Genomic DNA, 18,566 nt, shown 5'->3' with positions numbered 1-18,566 from the left:
CACTATGCAAGAACAAGTGCAGTTCATTCCCAGTCTTGTCGTGAACCTGCCATCTCACCCCTCCATCTCTCCATCCTGCAGGGCACTCCTGGTAAGCCTGGTCTCCCTGGAGCTGATGGAGTCCCTGGACCCCCTGGAACCTCCGTCATGCTACCTGTGAGTCACCCTTGACCTTTGACCCCTTACTGTCCAAAGTTACTATTAGACCTTACTGTGATATCCATCATCGCTCTGAAACCTAGCTGTCAGAATTAGCCTTAAAAGGCAGTGTTAGTGCCATGGCCTACTTATTTAACTGTACAGGATCTCTTTATTCTTCCATGCATTTCCCTGCAAAAGCCTCAGCATCTTCATTCTGTTGAGTTGTGTCTCCTTCCTTCTCTTGTTTCAGTTCCGTTTTGGCCAGAGTGGAGGAGATAAGGGTCCTGTTGTGTCTGCACAGGAAGCCCAGGCAGCGGCCATCTTGTCTCAGGCCAGGGTGAGTCATCACTGTTATTTCACATTGCCATAGAGTTGAGACGTTCGGTTCCTGTGCTTTTGATGCAACATATATTTTATAATACACTACACATACTATACATTAAAAGAATTAAACCTCAACATAAACAAGTGGCTTATCTTAGCCTACTACAGGTAGTGCAAGTACACAGCTGTACACAAATGGAGCAGAGAAAACCTAGCGACAGGAACTTTCTAACCTCATAACAACATAATTTACATGTTCAGTTTAGGCATTTAGTTTACACTTAAACTTAAACTTTACAAGCAGCCTCATGCATTCATCATCATTCATCTTGACGTCTTGTTGTCTCTAGATGGCTCTGAAAGGACCTCCTGGACCAATGGGATTCACCGGACGCCCCGGACCCCTGGTAGGTTACCTGTTACCCAGACACTCACCTGTGCATAAAGTGTTTGTTGTTGTCACTGCTAACTGTCAACTTCACAATCCAGCTGATTCTACACTACAAAATATTTCCAACTTAATAAGGACTTTCATCTCATAATGAGTCTTTAAATCTTATTTTCCTTGTAATAAATGAGAATAATCTTCCAATGGTTGTGATAATTTTACGTATTTTAATGCAATTCAGCTTGTTTCAAGAGTGTGAATAGGATTAAAACAATAAAAAATATTTTTTTGACCTAAGAAGCTATAGAATTTTAAGCTGTCAAACAGATGGATGACTGAAATGAATCTACACAAACATAGAATTTTAAGACTTTCTGATACCTCTTTAAATTTGCGTTTTTTCGCAGTGATTCTGTGCCACCTGGCTGCCAGAATGTCCAAGATTATGGAGCATATTGTTACATATTTTTGACCAAAGCATCATAGATCTAGAGAAGGGGCAGCAAGTTGACACTCATAACATAACCTGGCTAAACTATTCCTACCTAAAGCTCTGATCACCTGTACACTCACCTGTATCTTTTGCTGTGGATGCCTTGGTTTCTTACAAATATGTATGAGCTGTGACGTCAACATAAACACCAAAAATAGGCAGAGAGAGACAACTGAAAAAAAACACTGAAACAACTGAAAAAATGGCCACAAACTGTTGTGTTTTTTTTCACCTTTGATTTTTTAATCACCTTTAAGAAGAATTTTCCAGGTTGTTTTGCTGATGCCTGTTGTGTCTGTTTCAGGGAACTCCAGGAAGTTCTGGACTGAAGGGAGAGAGTGGAGACCCCGGTCCTCAGGTAAACACACCCACCACACCTCACCTGTGAACCACCTGGGTCTCATGCTGGATCTGACCTCACATTAGAAGGATCATACTTGTGTATACAAACACACACACACAATCATATACATACAGATACACACACAAATACAGTCATTTACACATACAAGCATGCACACACAAACACACTTCCACATATCCACACACAGCTAGATCCACCATAATTAATGTGGTTCCAAGCACCCAACATTTCATTTAAACAGTTTGTATGTCAAATAATGTAATGGAGGCCCCATTTCACAGTACAGTATGATGTTATAATTTAACTTACAGTGTAAGTGGCTCACATCTTGACAGGCATTTATCACAGACATCTAATTTATTTTTCAGGGCCCTAGGGGACCCCAGGGTTTGCTGGGACCTCCAGGCAAATCGGGAAGAAGGGTGAGTATCTGAAACAATCAATGTGTCTTGTTTATTACGTTTGTTTTCTTTATAGTTGTGTGTTGTTTTACTAACCCAGAGTGTAAGAGATGTACTGAAGTAATTGTTGTGTCTCAAAGTGGCTCTGAGGCTGTTGGTGCAAACTAGAGTGCAGGAAATACATTTAGAGCTTTAGACAGTTTCAGCTCCTAACTCCTATACAGTCATCAGTCAGTCTGTTCAAATATTCTATACCTTAGAAAGTATAGCGGTAGCCATTTAGGAAGTCTGCCCCCGCACCCTACATCTCTGCATTAGTGGTGCAGGATTTTCCAAAAATTCCTCTTGGTTATGGAGCAGGAGTGCAGCAAGCATGTGCTGTAATAAGTGGGACTTTTGGTACATTTGTATCTCATGTAGCATGCTAAAATAATTGAACATGGCTTTGTAAAACCTGTTCCCCCTGCTTGTCTCACAGGGTCGTGCTGGAGCTGATGGTGCTAGGGGAATGCCAGGAGAGTCTGGATCCAAGGTAACCTCCCTAAACCCTTTATTAACATCATCAAAATCTCTACATATAGGCTTATCATCACTCAGTCGCCACAATCACTGCCTGCCTCATCATATCTTTATAGGTTTATTTCATTCTTTGCCTGTAATTGACCTTATTCCCACTGTGGCCATTTTGAATACTCGTAGTGGGAAACGACCTGGAAGATTGACATATACAGTATATAAAACTAGCATTACTTCGACCCACAAGTGAGGACTTCAGGGAGGCCTAACAGTTATCAAATTAGCTAGCAATCTCGGGAACGACAACAACCACTTGACTTTAGTAGGGTAGCTATAGTGGGTCAAATATATAAATCTATATCCCTCTGTATCTATGTTTTTCAGTAGGGAATCTGTGAAATGATGTTTGTATGAAGTGCATCTTGGCAGTAGGACATAGCTGGGCTGTTCTTGCTCTTCTGGGTCGAGTTTCCCACCCCGAGTGTGACATAAGATCAGAGTGACTGTCGTGGGAACAAGGTCTTGGCAGCATCACTCACATTTTTCTTTGTGTGGGCTTTCTGTGATGTCCCAAAACCACTTCTAGCTGCAAATCAAAAGCTCAGATAAAGTAATAATGAATCAACTTCTCTTCTGTCATGTTTTCTCTCTGTAATGAAGTCATGTATCAACCTCCCTCTGTCTCCCTCAGGGTGACCGTGGTTTTGATGGTCTGCCTGGTTTGCCTGGTGACAAAGGACACAGGGTGAGCCAAAAGCAAAACTATCACAATCTGAATCACAGTAACATGAGTGCATGCTGCCACATATAGAATGGTACAGGGACAAGACCTCACACTCAGTGCAAGAAGACAGTGTAACATTGAGAGACAACAACAACAGTCAACAAAATCATGATAAATAATAATAAAAAAAGGATTTATGGAATGTTTTAGTTCTAGAATGTTGATCGTTCTTGATTATATATGGAATGTTTTCGTTCCAGAATCTTGATAGTTCATGTTTACTTATGGAATGTTTTAGTTCTAGAATGTTGATAGTTTGTGATTATTTATCGAAGGTTTTAGAATAGAATATTGAATATTGATACATTTACTGAACATAGTGCATAGAATGTTTTTAGTAAGTACCTTTTGCATCTAATGAGTTTCTGTAACTACTGCCTTCAGTAGTGTTGGTATTGTAGCATTGTAAATGTTTTTTAATGTATTTAATGTATTGTGATTAATGTATTGTAATGTATTTTAACATTGCATTTATTTATTTGTTTGTTTGTTTGTTTTTAATGTGATATCACAATATGTTTTGGCAACATTCCTTTGTATTCAATTTGTGCCCGTGAATTTGATTTTGAATTTGACAGTTCTTGAATATTTACAGAATGTTTTAGTTCTAGAAGATTGATACTTGTTGGATATTTACTGATATTCTAGCTCTAAAATCTAGTTCTTGGAAATTAATGGAATATTTTAGTACAGAATATTGCTAGTCCTAGAGCATTTATCAATTTACTGAATATCCTACATCTAGAATATTGATAGCTTTTGAATATTTACTGGAGCAACTTGTTTCTTATGTTTTCTTCTATCTGATTTAATTTACAATAATATACTCAACTTCTAGAATATTGATAGTTCTTTAATAATGATAATAATAATATATTAAACTTATATTGATAGTGAATGAATATTGATAGTTCTTGAATATTTATAGAATATTTTCACTCTAGAATATTGATTTTGGGGATCTAGGGTTTGAGAATATTCCCTTCATGCTAATCCCTCACTTCTCTCCTTCATCTCCCCAGGGTGACACAGGATCACTGGGACCCCCAGGACCTACCGGAGAGGACGGAGAGAGGGTAAGAAGTTCTGGCCATAAAAAAAAGAATTTGAAATGATTCCAGGCTCCATTCAAACATCCAGTTTCTCTCTCTGACCGTCTTTCTATCTCAACATCCTTTACATGTTGTGCCTGTGTGTGTGTTTCCAGGGAGACGATGGAGACGTTGGACCCAGGGGTCTCCCAGGTGAACCAGTGAGTGTTTCCATGACAACACAGCTGGTTCTGACTCTATTGTTTCTCACCAGTATTATGTATCTAATTATCTGCTGGTTGCCCATAGTACTTATGTTGCCCCTGCCTCCATTATTATTATTATAAAATACACACTACCATGTATCCATCTGTCGGTTGGTGCTGACACTAATGTTACCTCCACCACTGTTGTTTCTCACCATAGCGATAATACTTGAGATACTGGAGGGGTTCTTTGCTGCAATTATGGGTACAACAGTGATGACTAGGTACAAGCTGCAGCCAAGTGCCATCAGCATCACAGATGTACCCATGATCCCAGGAAGGGTGTTATGGTTTCTACACAACAGTTACCAACACATGTACTGACTGAAAAGTTTACTAAAAAGTAGTAGCATGCATAAGAATAAACAAAAGGAGAAAGAATGAAAGATTGCTAGTCAGCACCCTGGTTACCACAGGAGCTAGCTTTTCAACCAATTCTGTTTTTGCTCATCGCTGACTCATCCGCTTTCTTAGTTGAAACTATGTATTGTATTATATTGGATATCAGCTCCCACCAATTCCATCTCCTTTAAACACATTTCTATGTTTTCATCTGTTGGTTTGTCCTGTCGCTCATCTTACCTCTATACCTGTTGTTTGTCTCGAATAAATGTGAACTCACATTTATTCCATCCCCAATATTTATTTATTCTAGATCTAGAAGATAATGCATAAGGATTTTTGATAATATCATTTACATTATGTCTGTGATTATATGGCCTTCACTGACTGATCCTGGTTTGTGTGTGTGTGTGTGTGTGTGTGTGTACATCTGTCTGTCTATCTATCTGTGTGTGTGTGTGTGTGTGTGTGTGTGTGTCTAGGGGCCTCGTGGTTTGCTGGGACCTAAAGGTCCTCCTGGAATCTCTGGACCTCCTGTGAGTGAAAACAGTGTTGCTCCATATTGTGTTGCTGTTATTTCAGGAACATTTGGTTTATCCCACTGTGACCACTTTGCACTCACAGCACCTCCTAAAACAATACTCTATGACCAGATATAAAGATGATTGAGACGTCCGGTAATCTAAAAATGAACATGTAATGTTCCCACAGTCACCTTAAAACAATACCAAGTCACCCAATATCACACAGGATTCATGCCAGCCAAGTCCAAAGTATCCATTTGACAAACATACAATATATTTATATATAAGCGTTGTTTGGCTCATGTGGCAGAGCACTGCCCTTCAGCAGCAGGGTTCAACTCCCTGCTGATTCCCACAGATCTAAAGGTACACAGTCCCACCAGCATCGTCACAAAATCTATAATTTGCGGTCCTGAGTGGCTCACTGGGTAGAGCAAGTCTGCAATACTGCCTGGGTCAGGGATTCGATTCCCACTGCAGCCGCCCAAAATAAAATAAAAAATGTTCACTCACGGTGCTGTAAGGCAGTGGCTCTCAACCTTTTAGCTCATGACAACTTAAAATGAAGCGATGCCTCCTCCCCGTCACAGGCTGCATATGCAGAGTGATGAACAGTTCAACCAAAGAATGGTTTTCCTTTTTCAGGTTATTTAATTTAATTAGGCCTAGAGACTGAAAACTATTTAGTATTTCACAAGAAAAAAACATTTGGAGAAAAATCAGAAAAAATAGACATGATAATACATTTTTATAGTAGAAATATATATATATAATCTTGTGATCCCCTGGGGGGTCCCGACCCCTAGGTTGAGAACCACTGCTGTAAGGCACTTTGGATAAAAGCATCCACCAAGTAAACGTTACTTACTTCTACTGTTACTTAATGATTTGAACAATGTATTATCATGTCATCCCCTGCAAAGCTAAACACGTGATACCACAAAGCTTTGTGAGACAACAGTGTTTGAGTTGTTTATTTCCAATCTGATTCAGATTTTGATTCTTCTTTTCTATTCAGTGATATTATAGTCTCTTCCTGTCTTCCTTTCAGGGTGTGCGTGGAAACGACGGGCCCCACGGTCCCAAAGGAAACCTGGTCAGTGTCAGCCTAAGTTATCTACCGTGTTATATCATAACTTTGTTCTGTTGAATGTGCAGATGTACAATATGAAAACCCATAAAACTTTCTTATGGTGCCAGTAGTAATTCTCCCTGTTTTCATTCCTCTTCTTTTTCTCTTCTTTTCTTCAGGGTCCCCAAGGAGAGCCTGGACCCCCAGGACAGCAGGGAACCTCAGGAACTCAGGTGAGACAGAGGACAGCTGGACAGGACGGGGGACATACCTGCGATTTTTACCAATAATTTGTCACCAATAATTGTGTCACCAAGTATTCTAAAGAGCATAGACATGCACACACATCCAGTGCGGGTCAAGTGTGAATCAGGAGAACGTAATGAAGACTCAGTTTGGATTGAGACATTGTCTGTTTTCGTTTGGGACAGTTGATGGTGAAAGTGTGAATGTGCATACAGTGAATGTATGTCTCATGTGTTTTGTGTGTGTGTGTCGTCTCCCAGGGAATGCCAGGACCTCAGGGAGCCATTGGGCCTCCAGGAGAGAAGGTGAGACACCAAAGTTATTTCTACCTGTATTGATAGTGCTGACAGACACAGTAAATGTACTGGAACCACCTGGTCTCTCCATCAAATAGACTGAAGTTGTGGTCTCTTGTTGGTTTCACCTATTAAATCCACTGAAGGAGGGCATGAAGGAGGGCATGAAGAACAAACCCAGAAGATTAGTGTTCAGAATATCTGGAAATGATCAACTGATGCAATTTCACTGTTATAAAAGATTAGATCAGATCAGATTTTAACATAAAATATCTTACCATATATCACATACAATGCTGGATTTCATTTCATGTAAGAGATGAAGAGGGCTACTGCTTGTTGTGAAAAAAAGAGACAGTGTAATACAGTTTATCTAGAAGACATATTTATCTTATTTATATTTATCTCTTGTTTATCTCCTATCTTACGTTCTCCTTGTCTCCTGCAGGGTCCCACAGGAAAGCCCGGTCTGCCAGGAATGCCCGGAGCTGACGGCCCTCCTGTAAGTTTCTTCCTTGCTGTTTTCTTCCTTTATATCTTTCTTATTGAATTAAATTGAATCCTCTAACAATGGATGCTCTTCCTGAGGCTTTACCTCTCTGTCTTACCTTCTCAGGGTCACCCAGGAAAGGAGGGGCCTACTGGCACCAAGGGAAACCAGGTGGGTGTCAGTCATAACCCAGTCACACCTCATGTCCTCCTTTTGACAAATTCACTGAACTGATTTCATATGCGACCAAATGGCATGAGGAGCCATTACAGGAGAAACGTTTTACATGAGAAAGAGTTAAAATACACATTTCTGATTCATTAATTAATAATTCAAACAATAATAATTAAACTTATTGACCCCTCAGAAAGATCAATCATCTTTGATAAAAATAAAATTAAAAAAAAATCTCCCATAGTGTGCCTGTATTTCTATTTGAGCCACCTAATCTCTTGATTTGAGCCATACCACTTGGGTAGAAACCTTTATATATAGGATTTAACAGTATATTACCATCATGAATTACTATGACATATTATGGTTATATCTGTACGACATAACAGTTAAAGCACAAGACAGGAAGACACATAACGGTTTTGTATTGTACATCAATGTAAACAGTAGAATATCTGGATTGCCAGCCCATTTCTGGTGGATCCTCATGTGACAAGAGTAATAATATCTTAATAAGTGTGGGTCCCATGGCGATACCAAATATCTTCACTTTGGGTCTGCGTCATATTGGCATGTTGGCTAGGGAGGCTGCCGAATAGTTGAAAGTTTGCCAGTTTAATCCTCCCCAACACTGCCTAATTAAAGTAAAGACACCTCACCCTCATATATTTACCAGCCAAGTCCAAGGACTGGTATTAGAAACTAGCAATTACAAGTATAAATACAGTGATGCAACATGATGGGCAGTTGCTTGCAGTTCCTTGTGGTTGTATCTCTCCTTGTAAAAACTAAACCCAACATATTCACATGTAAACTGTTTTATTGTGTTGTAAACTTGTTACTGTAATGTGTCTTTTACTTGTTACAGGGTCCCAGCGGTCCTCAGGGAACTATTGGCTATCCTGGCCCTCGTGGCATCAAGGTCAGTACAGTTACTGTTGCTAATAACCATAATCAAAACTTTCAACTCTGAAATCTATTCTTAGGTGGCTTTAAATTAGCTATTTTTAGACGTAAACGTACCAGTTATATGATCCAGCATGGCTGGTCGGTATTTGCCATTTCAAAGCTGCTCTCCCTCTCATTGCTCTGACTGACTGACATTTTGGCAATGGATGTCAACAATACCAATGACTAAAGGCAGCAATACACAGGGCAACTTTTTCAGCAACTCTGAAGAGCAACAGTGCCCAAAGAGTTGCCTCAGCATGGTTGCTTTTATAACCTAGGAACATCAAGCTACCAGGAAACATCTGAATGTCTCTCTGACTCTGCGGCTCACTTTGCAGCCTTATTACTGTTAGCATTGCTCATATCTGAGGATGCAACATTTTCATGCCTCCCTAGGTGTTTCTTTGTCTCACCTGCGCAGATTGGATTCCTCCTCTCTTTTTTTATTCTAATTATTGGCTGTTTTGATTGCAGGGAGGTCAAGGAATCCGTGGACTGAAGGGCCACAAGGGAGAGAAGGTAAGCGATTCATTACAGTTTGGGCTGTTTAAGACTTTTAAATACATGTCACTCACTTAAAAACATCCTGGCTGATTAGTCTTGGCCCTATCTCACCAGACACCTGTATAGTTAGTTATAAGGCATGATAATGTATAAATTTTTAGTTGACACACACCGGTGAAAGTTATAAAACAAGGCATTTCTGAGGCTGTTTTATCTCAAAATCAAAAGATGATGTTGAGTGTTTATTAACAGCACTGCACCGCCTCATTTGATTTTGTTTGAATGTTTTGTTTTTTTTTGCCTGTTTTTGTTTCTAGGGTGAAGATGGTTTCCCTGGAATTAAGGGAGATTTCGGTTCCAAGGGAGACAGGGTAAGATTGATTAATTGATTGGTTGGTTAATTGGTCTGTTAATGTGTGGGTGGATGGATGGATTGATAGGTTGATTGATTAAACTAGTTGCCTCCATTTGATTTTATATCATTGCTTTTTTTGATTTGCCACTGTATGGAAACGTATGTGTGAATGCATCCTGACGGGTTTCCTGTTCTCATGCTGACAGGGTGAGGGTGGAGTACCGGGGCCCAGGGGAGAGGACGGTCCTGAGGGGCCAAAGGGTCGCGTCGGACCCCCTGGTGAGCTCGGACCCCTCGGACTCGTTGGAGAGAAGGTAGGAGCTGTTCAACCAGGACAACATGATGTGATTGGTTCTTAGTAACATGCAACAGGTTACAGATATTCTTAAGGTTGTCACTTCCTTCTTTATCTGTTGTTTCTTTATTATTTAAAGGGAAATTCTATCAAAACAGACTTTTAGGTTATTGTTCTGAAAAAGTAAAATCCTGCAAAATCCTTGCAAGTTTGTGGATTTGAGAAAAATAAAATAAGGCCATGAACGTTTTTATAAATGAATGGATGGCCTTGGAAGATTTTTTATTTTTTACTAAAATATAGCACCCAAATTTATCAATATGCCTCAGCTCTCTGACCTGTCTCGATTCGAGGATCAATACTTCACATCCTGAAGAAAATCCTGTGATGGAGATTTGAGTATAGCAGCAAATTTGAAATGAATTTGAAAAAATGATTTCTTGACTTCACGAGGCTTCTATGATGTCTAATTTTGACCAATTTCATGTCTCACCCCAAAACATGCCAATTTTGAGTCCTTGAATTTCACTAAACAAGACCTTGCATTTGATGTCCAACTAAGTGTGGGAACCCTGAAGAAGACATTTTCCCAAAATTTCCCACGACATTTCTCAAGTGTTTTAGGATTTGAGGATAGCCTCCCTGTTAAAACATTAGGGGAGGAAAAGTCATCATGCTGCCCTCTTGTGGTTGCATTCACACAGTGAGAAAAGTTTGACTTTTTCACATGGAAGTCAATATAAAATTATATTGTAGAGACAATTGAATTAAACATGACCATTTCATTTTCATATAAAGTGATACTTTTTTTATTGTATGTATGTATTTGTTGGTTGCTGCGTTTTTGCAATTGAACTTTATGGCATGGATTAAAATTGACAGATAACATTACTTTACCTGACCACCATATTCTGAGTTAAATTTGAACAAATCACCAGTTGCAGTTGTACATTCCAATGCATTATGTAACATCCTACAGGTCAGTAATATTCTAACAAGCGTACAGCTAATGTGGCCCTTTAAGTTAAAGGCTAATGATTATTGATTATTGGTGTCAACATGTGATTTCAGGGTAAACTCGGAGTACCTGGACTTCCTGGCTATCCTGGAAGACAAGGACCTAAGGTAAGAACAACACACATATATACCATCCCACTCATTTATTTAGTCATTTATTCACTCACTCATTCACCCAGTTTGACCCTCCAGTTGTCACCAGGCCTCTTTATGATGAGAAACTGTGCTGATGCTGAGTTGTTGTTTTGTTTTTTAGGGATCTCTTGGTTTCCCAGGATTCCCCGGCTCAAACGGCGAGAAGGGAACAAGGGTAGGTCGACTTTCCTGTGGATGACTTATAGCCGCATAAGTCAGACTATCTGGCTGAATAATTGGTATTGTGATCAGAACAACAATCACAATGAGAATCCCTGTGTCAAACGGTGTGATTCATAGAGTGTTATATCTAGACAAACAATAGACAGAAGATAACTCGATTTTTAATCCAGTAATATCATAGGACAGGAAGTGTTGATATGGCATGAAATTTAGAGCAGAGGGATTATTTCACAGGTGGAATTTCCATCTCCAATTCATTTACAGTGAATGGAAAAATGTAAAATGGCCACAGAAGGATGGTGTGACACCAAGGCAAAGGAAGTCATAGAGTGAATACTGATGTGCAGTTTCTGAATCTGTCATCTTGTTTTTCCCCAGGGTCTGATCGGCAAGTCAGGGCCAAGAGGACAAAGAGGACCAACGGTACCTTTCATTCATCAGTCATTTACTCATTTACTCATTCACTCATTCACTCATTCATTTACTCATTCATTCATTCATTCATTCATTCAGTGACTTTAAAACTCCTAAAGTTTCCTGTTTCTTCCCTCAGGGCCCCAGAGGGCAGAGAGGACCAAGAGGAACGACTGGGAAACCAGGAGCTAAGGTGCGTCGTTACAGTGGATTGATTATTATTATTGATAATTTTTTGACGATCATATTGTCAGTGTTATTATCTTTGTTAATATTATTATTATTACACCCAAGCTTCCTAAGCCAGATAATTTGCAAGTGTTTTAACTCAAACTGGGTGTTGAATCCAACAGTTTGAATAAATGAAAGCACACAGGACATTTTTTTTTCATGTTTCAAGCAAGATGCCTGCCTGTACCTAAAACATGGAGTACCATCTGTTTTCTTTGATGTATTTACATGTTTCTTTAAGCAAATAATCTGGTTTATAAGTTAAGTGGAGTCCATCAAATATTGAAGAATAGTAGTTTGGGATCAACAGCTTCTTTTTTTATTTACTGTGTTGTTTTTTTGTTGTTGTTTATTAGGGAACATCAGGAAGCGATGGCCCTCATGGCCCCCCCGGAGAGAGGGTGAGCTCTGCCTGTTTGATTATCAGAAGACACCCATGCTGACGTGCTGTTACATTCAAATCATTTAACCTATGCCTAATTTTTGTAAATTATTGAATGATTAATGGGTTTATCAGTTATCATTAAATTATTTGTTGTGATCAATACATGTGTTGTTGCCTCATCAGGGATTGCCAGGGCCTCAGGGAGCCAACGGTTTCCCCGGACCAAAGGGACCTCCCGTAAGGACTGTTTTAATAATTTTAATTACGTTTAAATTTTATTGGTCACATGACAGCTACATCTATAATCCATTTGAAATCACTTGGCTTGATATTATTTTGAATAATGTTAATAACAGAGTTGTAATATGTGACTCAAGACTCATCTTAACTCAAGTTAAGATGTTTTGTTGTTTTCGTTGACTTGGTTACTGATGCTTGTAGGGAATCCATTTTGTTCTGATGTCAGAATCATCGTGAAGGTGGTGATTTAATTCCTAAGTGAATACTGGTTGATTGATGTTTCACACAGGGACCACCAGGAAAGGACGGACTGCCCGGACACCCTGGGCAGAGAGGAGAAGTTGTGAGTCTTTTTTTTATTATTATTTGTCTTTTTCTCCTCTTGAAGATGGTGAGAAAATATTCTGCAGTTGTTGGAGTTGGTTATTGCAAGAACTGCATCCACCCTGGTTCCAGTCTTGGCTCTCCTTAATGATACAAATCCTTAGAAATTATGTCAATTATTACCGAAGGGAATGTTTCCGATTTTTTGTGCTGTAGAGAACATTGATGAATTACGTATGATTATTCTTTAGCATGAATAGTCACCACAGTGTACTGAATTAAGCAGAGTGATAGCAGGAATTGATGATATGGATTATTGATTCCATCAATTCTAGTAAAATGTTAATCTTGGCAATTGAAAGGAAATGGCCCTCACACACTGTCCACTTCACTTGCAAGTTAAGTTGATTTTATTAGGAACGTCGTTTCAGTACAAAGAACATCCTCAGGTTATCTTCAAAGAAATGGGAGGGACCATCTTATATAAGATTTATCCTTTCAATGGTCGAATGGCCAATGGCCGACAAAACATGAGGGCGACCTGCTGTTTCCCTGAAATAATCTGACCAGGTGAATCGAGGTGAAAGCTGTGATTCGTTACTGATTTTAAATCCACTTTAGTCATGAAGGGTAGGTGAAGATGAAGGAGAGGAGACGGGAGGAAGAGGGTTTTTAGTCCTCTTGGCAGTCGAGACGTGGGTTGTGCACAATGGGATGCAACTCAACAGTAGGAAGGAATTCCTAATATTTTGTCTTTATTAACTTAATTTCTCTCCTCCAGGGTTTCCAAGGCAAGATGGGTCCACCTGGGCCTCCTGGAGTTGTTGGACCTCAGGTGAGTTTCTGCAGGATGTGTAGCATTTCCTCATTAGTTTGTTGTACATCATCAGCTTCCACAACAAAACATCTCTTTTTCTCTTTCCTCTCCATCTTCCATCCATCCTCACCTTTCTTCTTACCATCCTCTTCCCCTCTGCACCTTCTCCCTCTCTGTCTATCCCTCCCTCCTCCCAGGGTCCATCAGGAGAGACCGGCCCCATGGGCGAGCGCGGCCACCCCGGACCCCCAGGTCCACCCGGAGAGCAGGGACTTTCTGGTCCGTCAGGGAAGGAGGGCACCAAGGGAGACCCCGGACCCCCAGGAGGCCCCGGCAAGGACGGACCCCCAGGACTGAGAGGCTTCCCTGGGGAGAGAGGACTGCCTGGAACCCCTGTGAGTGTGATGGAGGGAAACATTGTATGGATCATGAGATAGATGAGTGAGCCTGCACACTAATGGCTGCCATTTCAATAACAGGTCATTTCTATCCTTTTCTGACATAGAAAAAGTTACTTGTGGCTTGTGCAACTCTCTGTACTCTTGAAATTCTTCAATCCACAGACAAATCTCTTCTGACTTTTTCCAAGTCTAGTCTAAAAGAGTAGTTAGAGAGTAGTAGAGCGTAGTTAACTCTCTCTCTTCTTTTAAGTCTCAGCTGAAAACTCATTTTTATAAAATACCATTTAACTGTTAAATTAGTTATTTCACTTATTTAATTTCTTGTGTTCTGTCCCTCTATTTATTTGCTGTATTTTTCTTTTCTGACACTGTTTCATTCTATGTAAAGCATTTTGTAACTCCATTTTGAAAGGTGCTATACACATAAAGTTTATTATTAGTAGTAGTAGTAGTATTAGTTGTAACAAAGAAAAAACAGTGAAGTGTGCAGGTTCCTACATCTACTTCATGATTCACAGCGCTAGTTCAATCACACTGGTGCCATACATACTGGGAGTGTAGGCATGCTTGGTGTTTTGAGAATCTTTGGATAAAAGCGATCAACAAACAGCCGATGTGAAGATGAAAACTTATTGATTAATCCCTTCTCTTTTCTCCCAGGGAGGTGGAGGCCTGAAGGGAAGTGAAGGACCTGCTGGACCACCTGGACCTGCTGTACGTTTCAAATCATTCTTTCAGATGTTGGATATCTCATTTTGGGATGAAATTCCTCAGTTTCTATTTTAATTTCCTCCAGATATTACTCATTTTTACATATCATAAATCCATATATCTCAATCCATATAACTTAACTGCACTGCCGTCTCCTGCTTCTACCAATAATATGCTGTCTTTTATTTCATTGTACCTGTGTAGGGGTCTCCTGGTGAGAGGGGATCAGCTGGTACTGCCGGACCCATCGGACCCCCTGGCAGACCGGGCCCTCAGGGGCCTCCTGGACCTGCCGGGGAGAAGGGAGTTCCTGTGAGTACTTTGGAGATTATTGTCCAATGTACAGTAGGGGATTTGACTCAACACTCAGGATAAAACTATCCAAAAATATTATGCATCCAACCTGAACATTGTCACAAAGAAAAATGATGGGTGTTTATTCTGATTCTACTCTTTCCTCTCTCGCTCTCTCTCAGGGTGAGAAAGGTCCCATCGGCCCCGCAGGACGTGATGGAGTGCAGGGTCCCGTGGGTCTGCCTGGCCCTGCCGGATCCCCCGGAGTCCCTGGAGAAGACGGAGACAAGGCCAGTTACACTCGTAGCCCCCAAAACCTGCGCCTCCACCATAACCAGAGGTGATGTCATTAATTCTGCCCTTTCTTTGTTATAACCTGCCGTGTGTTTGTGGTTGCAGGGTGAGGTTGGAGAACACGGCCAGAAGGGAGGCAAGGGAGACAAAGGAGAGCATGTGAGTGAAACTGATATCGCATCAAACCCTAAAATTCACTTATGATGGGAAATAATCAGAATTTAATTTGTGGAGTAAAGCCGACTTTGTATATCCAGTTATCCAAACTGAAATGATGCTGTTTCTCTACTTATAGTACCTGTGCATGTTTGTTGTTTTGTTCATGTGTTTTTTTGTTTGTTTGTTGTTTGTTTGTTGGTAGGGTCCCCCTGGTCCACCAGGGGCAATGGGTCCAGTCGGTCAACCTGGTGCTGCTGTAAGTAGGAACTTTAACTCTTTGAAGACACAATTACCATCATGAATAATTACAATCATGATGACAGTGATTTCAGTTAGTTATTCTTGTCTCCAAGTCTTATTTGTCTTTGTTCGTTCTCTTCTTCTGTGGTGCAGGGTGCTGACGGAGAGCTCGGACCCCGGGGCCAGCAGGGACCGTTTGGAGCCAAAGGTGACGAGGGATCCAGAGGATTCCCAGGAGCCCCTGGACCCATCGGACTGCAGGTACAAAGACCGACGACGCTGTAATACTCATTACAGAGACAGATTCACTATGGGTTACTGCTGATACCACAACTCAAGGTTTCAGCTTCAACTGAAACCTGTTCCTTTGTTTTTACACCATACTCCTAATGTATCTTTAACCTGTGTGTCCTGTAAAGATATTTATTCCATTAGTGTTATACATGACGTTACATGATGTCAGTAGAGTAAGGTCAACTAATTCTACGTCTGTATTTCCTGTGTCCCGTACTTGTGTGCTAAGATACTCAGGTAGGCTAATTCTCTGTCTGACTTTAATCTTTATCCTATAGGGATTGCCAGGACCATCGGGAGAGAAGGGAGAGACTGGAGATGTTGGGCCTATGGTGAGTATCATGAAATACTTGGGATATATGTTTTTCTATGTGTTAGCTGCTGCAGGCAGGATCGTCCATAGATACCTGTGACAGATACAGAGAGAGGCAGAGCCAAGCAGAAAAGAGGAAAAACCCACCAGCAGGAAACACTCACATTCCCACTTGTAGATTTCCATACAAATCACATATATGTTCAGATTTGGTTTACAGATGATCTGAGAATATGCGATCATCTGTAAACCAAATCTAAACATTTTGTATTTTAGTTAGCCTGTTGTGATGTTAGTGATGTCAACTTTTACTTATTTGTCTGTCACTGCTGTCAAAATGGTGAGACTTAATAACTTTGTAATGCTAAGAGTCATAAAGAGAGACGGGTAGCGAGTTAGTTGTCTCTCTTAATTATCTGGATGGCCCTTGTGTCTCTGTTCCGTGGCAGGTTGAAACTCTGTAACATATGTACACATACACATTTACACATATATATACAGTATATAACACCTGTATGTGTTTCCAGGGTCCTCCCGGCCCCCCTGGACCCCGCGGCCCTGCTGGACCCAACGGTGCTGACGTGAGTATCAGTCCTTTATTCATAAAATAATCACAACATGGACTACATGGGCTGGTATTTCTTAATATGAAGCTAATATCATGAATTAACTAGATTAGATGACTATTTTGAAAATGTTACTATTTCTACTGAGATTGTAAAAGAGCTTTAATGTTGATGATAACCACTTTGATGTAACTGATTCCCCTTTTATCTGAAATGTATTTGTATTTTTCAGGGTCCTCAAGGTCCTCCTGGTGGTGTGGGTAATCCTGGAAACATCGGAGAGAAGGTGCGGAGATAAAGATATTTTACTCTTTAAGCTTTGTCTCTGCATGAGTGTGAAGTCATTGAGAGAAATAATAACTCAGCGCCATGTTTCTCATATGTTTGTCCTGAGAACTCAAAGAAATAATGTTTGCTCGACAGGGAGAGCCTGGTGAGTCTGGACCACCCGGAATCGGAGGAGAGCCAGGAAAGAAGGTGAGTTAGCCGAGTGTGTTTCCCTGAGACCATGTAGGCCAAGACACCAAGAAATCTCCCCTTTATCAGCAGTAGAGTCTGCTTCAGCTGACGGGTTAATGCCATAATGAGTAACTGATAGTTTTGTGGATTAATGGCAGGGTCCTCGAGGAGAGCGAGGAGAGAAGGGAGAGGCAGGACAGCCTGGAGTTTCTGGACCCACCGGAGGACGAGGACGACCCGGAGACGACGGACCTAAAGGAAACCCTGTACGGCGCACACACACACACACACACACATACAGACACGCACTGACACAGCTACACCAGGAGAGTGCACAGATCTATAACTGTAGACTGCACTGCAAAAAGAAAGAGTATAATGACTCCTGCGGCTTTCTCTCTAATCTCTACTTTGTCCTAATTGTGTTGCCATCAATTCAGATGACATTTCAATCTCTGCTATGTTGTGATGCAGCTTTGAAGGTCTAGACAGTAATACACTCATACAGAATATTCATAGATCTGGGTATAAACCTTGTGTGTCTCATATAATACTCACCCAAGTCAAGTGAAGTCAAATTTATTCAGAAAGCACTTCAAACAAAAAGGTTTGTCACAGAGAAATGGGACATACATATGGATGAAGACAACAGATAAAAGAAAAGAACTGATCACAAATTTTAACATATGGGGCCAGTGTGTGTGTGTGTGTGTGTGTGTTTGATGTCTGAGGTGTGTTATCTCTCCATCTCCAGGGCCCAGTTGGTTTCCCTGGCGACCCCGGCCCCCCTGGTGAGGTCGGACCCAGAGTGAGTATCCTGCTGCCTCCCACTGTATTTCCTTTATACGTATTTATCAGTATCTCAAACACTATTTAAGATTTCAACCTATTTCCTATCTGGCTGCAGGATGTTTGTGTGTTTTAGAAGGTACAGATAGCCTTTTGCTTTACTGCAACCCAACAAGAAAACCCATCAACTAGGGATGGAACAATATATCGAAATTCAATGTATCGCATGTACAAAAATGTCACAATACGTATCACAGGGCAGAAAAATTTTATTCTGCTGTAGTGATCATAAATGAGACGGCTTGCTCATCTGAATTTCACAAGCTCTCCATCCAAATTACAT

The 18,566-nt window shown here is 40.6% G+C and overlaps 1 protein-coding gene across 5 annotated transcripts in view; it reads left to right on the top strand.

Moving 5' to 3' along the window:
• Window positions 1–18,566, top strand: part of col11a2 (collagen, type XI, alpha 2) — a 59,112-nt gene that overhangs the window by 32,943 nt on the left and 7,603 nt on the right. For all 5 annotated transcript variants that reach the window (XM_078290437.1, XM_078290436.1, XM_078290435.1 and 2 more), the window contains 40 exons: window positions 82–156; window positions 392–478; window positions 816–872; window positions 1,651–1,704; window positions 2,079–2,132; window positions 2,590–2,643; window positions 3,319–3,372; window positions 4,434–4,487; window positions 4,619–4,663; window positions 5,533–5,586; window positions 6,626–6,670; window positions 6,826–6,879; window positions 7,153–7,197; window positions 7,637–7,690; window positions 7,805–7,849; window positions 8,721–8,774; window positions 9,278–9,322; window positions 9,625–9,678; window positions 9,869–9,976; window positions 11,029–11,082; window positions 11,231–11,284; window positions 11,671–11,715; window positions 11,846–11,899; window positions 12,294–12,338; window positions 12,506–12,559; window positions 12,852–12,905; window positions 13,668–13,721; window positions 13,901–14,098; window positions 14,765–14,818; window positions 15,020–15,127; window positions 15,292–15,399; window positions 15,509–15,562; window positions 15,765–15,818; window positions 15,956–16,063; window positions 16,375–16,428; window positions 16,937–16,990; window positions 17,208–17,261; window positions 17,399–17,452; window positions 17,593–17,700; window positions 18,189–18,242. In XM_078290437.1, coding sequence (XP_078146563.1) covers window positions 82–156; window positions 392–478; window positions 816–872; window positions 1,651–1,704; window positions 2,079–2,132; window positions 2,590–2,643; window positions 3,319–3,372; window positions 4,434–4,487; window positions 4,619–4,663; window positions 5,533–5,586; window positions 6,626–6,670; window positions 6,826–6,879; window positions 7,153–7,197; window positions 7,637–7,690; window positions 7,805–7,849; window positions 8,721–8,774; window positions 9,278–9,322; window positions 9,625–9,678; window positions 9,869–9,976; window positions 11,029–11,082; window positions 11,231–11,284; window positions 11,671–11,715; window positions 11,846–11,899; window positions 12,294–12,338; window positions 12,506–12,559; window positions 12,852–12,905; window positions 13,668–13,721; window positions 13,901–14,098; window positions 14,765–14,818; window positions 15,020–15,127; window positions 15,292–15,399; window positions 15,509–15,562; window positions 15,765–15,818; window positions 15,956–16,063; window positions 16,375–16,428; window positions 16,937–16,990; window positions 17,208–17,261; window positions 17,399–17,452; window positions 17,593–17,700; window positions 18,189–18,242 — 2,568 coding nt within the window. The remainder of the gene's footprint in view (window positions 1–81; window positions 157–391; window positions 479–815; window positions 873–1,650; window positions 1,705–2,078; window positions 2,133–2,589; window positions 2,644–3,318; window positions 3,373–4,433; window positions 4,488–4,618; window positions 4,664–5,532; window positions 5,587–6,625; window positions 6,671–6,825; window positions 6,880–7,152; window positions 7,198–7,636; window positions 7,691–7,804; window positions 7,850–8,720; window positions 8,775–9,277; window positions 9,323–9,624; window positions 9,679–9,868; window positions 9,977–11,028; window positions 11,083–11,230; window positions 11,285–11,670; window positions 11,716–11,845; window positions 11,900–12,293; window positions 12,339–12,505; window positions 12,560–12,851; window positions 12,906–13,667; window positions 13,722–13,900; window positions 14,099–14,764; window positions 14,819–15,019; window positions 15,128–15,291; window positions 15,400–15,508; window positions 15,563–15,764; window positions 15,819–15,955; window positions 16,064–16,374; window positions 16,429–16,936; window positions 16,991–17,207; window positions 17,262–17,398; window positions 17,453–17,592; window positions 17,701–18,188; window positions 18,243–18,566) is intronic.

Source organism: Centroberyx gerrardi, chromosome 19 (genome assembly GCF_048128805.1).
Source record: "Centroberyx gerrardi isolate f3 chromosome 19, fCenGer3.hap1.cur.20231027, whole genome shotgun sequence".
Classification (NCBI taxonomy): Eukaryota; Metazoa; Chordata; class Actinopteri; order Beryciformes; family Berycidae; genus Centroberyx; species Centroberyx gerrardi.
This window is presented reverse-complemented; position numbering and strand designations above follow the sequence as displayed.